Consider the following 7,586-nt stretch of genomic DNA (forward strand, 5'->3'; position numbering starts at 1 on the left):
GACGACGAGTGATCTATGGCGGCGAGTGCCATCTTTTTTGTATGCCGGCAGATGTGCCGGCATGACCACGGGAGCCGCATGGCGTGGTCAAACTCAAGTTCCACCATTTTTTGTGTGCTGGCATATGTGCCCGCTGGCTGGCGAGTGCGCCAGCATGAACTGTGGTGATATTATCTGAAACCGGCATTTGTATGCCGGCGCTGGCATGATGCCAGCATGATTGTCCGCGCGTTTTTTTTTAAGTTGAATGCGGACATGAAATGGGTCAGCGTGTTGGGCGCATTGCCGACCCAAATGCAAAACTCGGCGGACGCCGGACGGACAGCTGACCCAAACGGACAAAAGTCGGACAAATGCACCGTCCGTTTGGGTCGGCCCGTTGGAGTTGCTCTAACTCGCGTCCGGCTCGCGGCATGCCATGCCCGTCGGCCGAGGCTCACGTTGACGCTGGCTACTTGGCTGGATTCCCGGGTGGTCTGACGGCGACGGAGCACCGTTCACGCGCGCGGCTGTCCGTCTGCCTACGTGGAGCGCGCGCCCGCGCGCCCTCCCGGACCGTACCGCCATTCACAAACAGATAAATACGCGGAACAAAACGATGCGTCGCCGTCTCGTCTTCTAATGGGAGAGAAGGCGAAAAGTGCTACTAGGAAGCGCCATCACGAATGATTGAGGATGCTGGTAATGCAATTGGACGCACGAGATAGATGCATGGGATAAATCATCGTGGTACAGGGGCTAATGATGGCGGTGTCCTCCGGAAAAGCTGGTTCAGCGACCGATAATCACATCAATTATTCATTCGCCAAAAGAGGGAAATCATCCAAATATTATACAAAAGCGCTACTACAGTAGTACATGTTGGTGTGCTGGTGCGGCCACATTATTATTATCTACACAAAGGAGAAAGAGACTGCAGTGGTGCCATGCCGGTGTCACCCCGCACTAGGCCTGGCCAACATGTATGTGCAGTGCATGCGTGCATGCGTGCAAACACCTTTCTCAAAATCAAACATATGAGGAGATTCAGAGATTCAGAGATGCCACGGCGGCGGCGCAAGACAAGAACACCAGCCCTGGTTCAGCTTCTCGTGCTCGACTGGCTTCCGTCCTCGGCGGGGCTCCTCGCCTGCTTGCCGTTGCGCACGGAGGCACTCTCCGGGGCGGCCCTCTTCGGCCTCGGCTGCACACATAAACAAACAAACAAACACACTGTTGACAACACTGGTTTCCTTGTTGGTCTATCTGCTCTTCCTTAAGGTCTTGGTCAGCTCACCTTGTTCTCCGAGTTCTGGTAGAAATGCCTCAACAGGATGTTCCTGGGCTCCGTCGTGATCACTGCAGTTCCAGGGGTCACCGGTCAGTACAAAAATTACCACAAAAATGGTGATAGAAAAGCGGTTCCCGTGCGAATGGATGCGCCTCCATGGGAAATTAATTGACTTTTGAACATGTGTATTCCCTCCGTTTCTAATTATACAAGTCTGTAGAGATTCCAATACGGACTACACACGGAGCAAAATGAGTGAATCTACACTCTAAAATATGTCTATATACATCCGTATGTAGTCTGTATTGAAATATCTAAAAAGACTTGTATTTAGAAATGGAGGGAGTATAAACTAATGTACTCAACCAGAGATGCACAACGCACAACTAGCAGTTAGTTTCATTAGCGATTTGTAGAAAATCTATCTGCCTGATGAACAATTTGCCACACAAGAAGTTCATAAGAAATAATATAACGCAGAAGCTGGCAAAAAAGGAAGCAGCTCCATCCCTGTAATTAGCCAAATGAACTAAGTGTTCAGTGCATTTCAGTCAACCAAAAGTTGCAGCACAACTCTGAAACTTCAAAGTTCAGTGTTATTCAGCTGATTTTAGTTCTTGTGTTTTTTCTCTATGTTAGTAACTAATAACTTCTTCACACATAATATCCTATTTTTGAATGGAAAACAATCCTATAGTTTTTTTAATTTAAATTAACCTTTCTTTGTAGAGTTCTAGGAGTACGCAATAAAGTTTTCACTGACATGAGCCTCCATCACCATCGAAGGACAAGCTGGGGACAAAACAAACCATCCTGACTCCTGTCTCACACTGGAGGTGAACTGCTGGCGAAGAAGGCCAGAACAGCTCTTGTTGCTGCGCGTCTGGTGGCACTCTGATCTTTGCATAGACCATGACCACCTCTCTCATTTGCAGTGTTTATCTTTCAGTGTGTCCTTCATGCTAGAGTTTTACAACTTTTACTTTCTTGCTGTCTCTAGATTTTGGTAAAACCTTTCTTTGAGGGTTTACAACTGGATGTCTGTTTTGTACAAGACTGTTTTACTCTGGTTTCAATCAATGAAATCATCTAAAAAAAGTTTTCACTGACCAGCTGGGCCGACATGTCAGGATTTTTGATAATTCAAGCTCACCTGGTAAATTTATTACGACCAGACAAATGGCCCATAAGCCTATGAACCGAAAACCCACCTATTTTCTTGATTCATCATTAGGCAACTGCTTGCCCCTTCCACTTAACTCAAGCAATTCCTCTCAAGGACTGAGCGCTACAATATCTCCTTGCCGAAGGACTCTTAATAGGAGTTCTCTAAGAATTCAACTTGAAGGGAACCTAAAAGAATCTACCTTGAAGGTGTAAAGAATGCAAGTCTGACATCACTGTTATGTCCTGGCCCTTTAAGAATTTCTTAACTAAATCTCATCTTCCTGCTCCTCATGCTCCCAAAAGAAAAGCTAACTTGTAGACTAAGAATTCATATCAGTGCAACCTGCAGACCTGTATGAAATGCACGACATCCCTGGGACTATTTGATTTAGGAAAAGGGAGGTGCGCTGCCATTATGGATTGAAATTAAACCAAGTACTCCCTCTGTAAAGAAATATAATAAAGGGCAAAAGGTAAAACCCAAACACGCTAGGGTGTCCCTGCGACTGTGCCCGGGATCATGGGAGGAGGCATATGCCCATGGCCACTGCACTATCTCCTCTTGGATCATTATGACCACATCCAAAGGCTGCAGGTCATGTTACGAAAGACACGGCAGTACCGTTCCTTCCAAACCACCCACACCATGTAAATCAGTGACATTTAATTATTGCAAGCACTTCAGAGTTTTCTCAAGAAGTTCAATTACCAACAACGATAGCCAACTATGACACGAATCTCAATCCCATTAAGATACGATATTTTAGATGAAAATAAAGTATGTAGTGGTTTGAAGCTTACTAATATGGCTCGGTATAATTGGGCATGCTTTCATAATCTTGAAATGTCTCCATGGAACAGATAATATTTTCAAAGTGAGACTTTAACATTTATGAAGACCTAATATTGGACAAGGTCGACATTCGAATGAAAAACTGTGGTACTAGAGGAAATAAATTGAGCTCCAGTTAGGTAATCAAGGTGAGTAGTTCAGTCTTATACAGTGCTAAAACAGGTCTAACTGAATTATCATCCATAGCTATTTACTGGTAATCACCACTTATCCGCACTAACCTTGATTCTTACAGACCAGGGGCTCAATTGATGACGGGTGATGACCACTATAAGCATATTCGGTGTTCAATCACTATTGGGCAAATAAGATTGCCACCATTTGTGTAGGACATGCAGAACATACTCCCTCTGTTCTTAAATAGTTGTCTTTCTAGAGATTTCAACAAGTGACTACGTACGGAGCAAAATGAGTGAATCTACACTCTAAAATATGTCTATATACATCCGTATGTGGTAGTCCATTTGAAATCTCTAAAAAGACAAATATTTAGGACGGAGGGAGTAGTACCATGGATACAACATATGGGAGTTAATGTGGCATGACAATGGGGAATTAAAAGTGCTTGAGTACATATCACATCTGGACATGTAGCATCATAATTTCTTGAGCACAGATCCCATGACATTGCCAACACCATTGCCAAACTAACATCATAAAAAAGGAGAGCCAAATTTAGGAAAAATCCTGCGAAATGCTTGGCCTAGCAGAATCAATCCACGCCCTTTCGACATTACTGGGAACATAATATGGACTCTCATGGCTAAACATGATGCCCTCCTGAAAGAAAAGACATCCATCTGCCTACATAGCTTTTAGTTCAGATCAATAAGTTGCTGAAACCTATTTTGCCATGGGGAGTACTATTATATAGAGAATTTTGACGCAGTGCAAAGGAGCATACATTCAATCACCCGCAAAAATTAATGGGGAAATCAGGCAGGGTAAAATTGCACAAGTGAGAAACAGCACAGAGACATTGGTTGAATAAATATGTGGCAGGGAATACCTTGATTTGGAGGTGGATCTGTCCTATGTGCTGCAATGTAAGTTGTTGGTGTGACATTCTGGTGGGAAACAAACACAAACGGTGAGGATCAGCATTAGCACCGTGTCAACCAAATACTAATACACTTGCAACATTACAAGTGTTAGCATCATTTTTTCGCCCTTCCGGTCTGCCTTTTCTGTTTCTGATGAATTCTACGTCACTGTGAAGAGAACCACAGGTAAACTAGTATACCTAGAAAGCTAGCACCACAGCAACTGAACATATGACCTGCAGTACAGTACACATGGCAACAACCACCATAACCATGCCCAAAAGGGACCTAAACCTAAATGCCTATTCATTCTGCAAAATCCCTCTGAATATGATCCAATCGCTCGACAGCTGGGCTTGAATCAACAGACAGCTACAGCCATTAGCCATGTATACCACAATTCCAGCAGAGACGCACGCGCGGGCGCAGTACGAGTAAACTCCAAATTCCTGGCTCAGGTAGCAGACGCGACTCCGGTCCCCTTTTGGGCACCGACGACGAACTCGTCACTTGTGCAAGCAAGCACGGCACCTGCAACCTGTGGAATCAGGTGCCCTCCGACTCGAGCATACCCTAAGAGTGTGGTACGAGGCAGGGCAGGACAAAGAGACCACGGAGAGGGAGGGAGGGGAAGGGGAGCTGACCGACCGTGGGCTGGGCGGAGGGGTCGGCCGGGACGAGCTGGCTGAAGTTGTGCGGGTTGTGGCTCGGCCAGCCGCCCAGCGGGCTTCCCATCGCCGCTGCCGCCGTCCGCGACCGCGATGTGTGTGCCGTCTCTCGCTCCGGCCAGGCTCTCTTTGCCGACAGTTGGTAGCAGAGAGCAGACATGTGTAAGCAGTGCAATGGACCACGACAAGAAACAAGTCTCCGAGAGACACGCACGCTTCTTCACCGCTTCGGCCCACTCATCATCCCAGGCTTCATTATGGCCCACTCGTTCTAGGCTTCATTATGGCCCACTCATCCAAGGCTTCATTATGCGGCCCGCAGATGGGCCGGCCCAGTTTGCCGCAGCGTCCGCTGCTTCGTTTCGTTTTCTGTTGCATTTTTTTAACATTTCTTTTTTTCTTTTGTCCGTTCACTGAAAGTTGGTTTTTTCTGGTATTCATTTTCTTGTGTGGTTTGTTTAACTTGACTGGGTAAAACGAGATCTTCTTACATTGGAAGCCCGTGGGTGTCAAACAGGGAGGCTACGCAGTGTACAGGCGGAGGTGGGAGGGGAAATCCCTATTCGCCGCTCTCTGCGTCATAATGTTGACGCTTCGCACAGGGGGTGCGCAAGCGCACGACGCAGCGGGCCGGCCCAACTTCTAGCGACGCTTTTTTCTTCTTCTTTTCCTTTTTAGTTATTCCTGTTTCTTTTTTATTTTCCTCTTTTTTCGTTTTTCTGTTTTTTTTCTTTCTTTGGTTTGTTATTTTAATTTCATTTTCTTTTCTCCTCTTTTTTGCAAAATAAATTTCAAATATTCAAATTTTGTTTGAGTTTCCATAAAATGTTCAGTTTTCGAAAACAAATTTCAAATTCAAAATTGTTCTCGTTACACAAAAATTTTCAAAACTTTTGAAATTCAGATAATGTACCGGATTTCAATTTTTTGTTCACAATTTCAAAATATGTTCGTGCTTCCAAATTTGTTCCTGATTTTTCAATTTTTTTTCTCTGTTTCACAATTTTCCTCAATATTCAAAAAATGTTCGTGCTTTAAAAAATTGATCGCGCTTCCAAATTTGTTCTCCATTTCAAAATTTGTTCTCAAGATTCAAAAATATGTTTGCACTTTAAAAAATTGTTCGCGCTTCCAAATTTGTTATCCGTTTCAAGTTTGTTCTCAAGATTCAAAAAATGTTTGTCAATTAGAAAAATGTTCAGGGAATTTTATAAAATTTCTTGTTTTGAAAATTTGTTCGTAATTTCGAAAAAAGTTCGAGTTTTCAAAATATGTTCTTAGTTTCTTTTTGGTTTTTATTTTCCTTTAATTTTTTGTTGTTATTTTTCATGTTTCTTTTGTTTGAAATTTTCAAATATTTGTTCTCAATATTAACAAATGTTCTCGTGTTCAAAATTTGAAAAAATGTTTCGTGTTTCAGAAAATGTTCTGGAGTTTTAAAATGTACTTGTTTACAATTTCAGAAAATGTCCAGTAATTTTTAAAAAGGTTATAGGTTTCAAAATATATTCACGATTTCAAATAAATATTTCATGGATTTCAAATTAATATTTCATGTTCGTATTAAAAACTCCTACAGACAGCATGTCCGTACCAGTACATTGTTCTTAAAAGGCTGCGCTGCGTATATGTCACCAATGTTTGATTGGTCTGTTGGCTATTGTTGCGCCCCCAATAGCGTGAGATCCAGGGTTTGATTCCTAGTAAGCGCGCGTGTTTTTTCATTTTGTATTTTTTCAATTACGCGATACACTGCACAGACTGGGCCGGCCCAGGTCAGACTCCTTCTGTGCGTTTGCTCGACTCCTTGCCGCAACGAGTGGCGTATAGGAGCATGCGGTAGTCTTTTACGGCAGCAACCGTTTGGGCCAAATCCAAATAGATCCAAAATCGTACATGGCGACATCTCTCTTGCCACCATAAAATCGTACATAGACCAATTCGGTTTTACGTTTTTTATCTTGTACTTTATTTTTTTACTTTGCCATTTTCATTTAATTTATTCATAAACCTTTTTTTTTATAAATCGCAAAAAATCCATTTCATATTATTTTTTCAAATTGGTGAACATTTTCAAATCTGTGAATATTTTTCCAATTCATGAATAGTTTTAGAATTGAATGAACTTTTTCCAAATTTGTGAATTTGGAATTACTACAAATTCTGGAACTTTTCAAAAATATATAATTTTTTCCAAATTTGTGAACAATTTTTCCTTTTGTTTGCTACAACAAAAAAACATGCACCTACCGGTTCAAGAAAAAATAGCTACCGGTTTTAACTGTGACAGTTCACCCCAGACTTTTAGAAAAAACAAGAATTGTACAAAATGTGAATTTTTAAAATATCCATGATTTTGACAAAAGCATTCATGATTTTTTAAACTGAGTTTTATAAAGAGTTCGTGAAATCAAGAATAGTTCATGAATTAAAAACACCAATTTGTAAAAAGTTCACGAATTCAAAACATGCTCATGGAAAATTGAAAATATTTCATGAATTTATAAAATATTCACAAATTCTAAGAAGTTTACAAACTTGTTAAATATGTGGAAATTTGGACAAAAAATGTCAAATTTGAAAGA

General features: G+C 42.0%; 1 protein-coding gene across 1 annotated transcript; it reads right to left on the reverse strand.

Annotated features, from left to right (window-relative positions):
* Nucleotides 1–770: 770 nt before the first annotated feature.
* LOC119291809 (DET1- and DDB1-associated protein 1-like) lies at nt 771–5,175 on the reverse strand. Its single transcript, XM_037570617.1, has 4 exons — nt 4,982–5,175; nt 4,300–4,357; nt 1,277–1,338; nt 771–1,183 (listed from the first exon to the last, which is right to left on the reverse strand). Exons 1-4 carry the CDS (start codon nt 5,159–5,161, stop codon nt 1,082–1,084), a joined length of 402 nt encoding a protein of 133 aa, XP_037426514.1. The 5' UTR covers nt 5,162–5,175; the 3' UTR covers nt 771–1,081.
* Nucleotides 5,176–7,586: the final 2,411 nt, after the last annotated feature.

The sequence above is a fragment of the Triticum dicoccoides genome, chromosome 4B (genome assembly GCF_002162155.2).
Source record: "Triticum dicoccoides isolate Atlit2015 ecotype Zavitan chromosome 4B, WEW_v2.0, whole genome shotgun sequence".
NCBI lineage: Eukaryota > Viridiplantae > Streptophyta > Magnoliopsida > Poales > Poaceae > Triticum > Triticum dicoccoides.

Coding starts and splice junctions, on each gene's coding strand:
- LOC119291809 (XM_037570617.1), bottom strand. CDS start 5,161: ATGTCTGCTCTCTGCTACCAACTGTCGGCAAAGAGAGCCTGGCCGGAG. Junction 4,358..4,981: donor ACCCCTCCGCCCAGCCCACG/GTCGGTCAGCTC, acceptor GTTTCCCACCAG/AATGTCACACCAACAACTTA. Junction 1,339..4,299: donor AGATCCACCTCCAAATCAAG/GTATTCCCTGCC, acceptor CTGGAACTGCAG/TGATCACGACGGAGCCCAGG.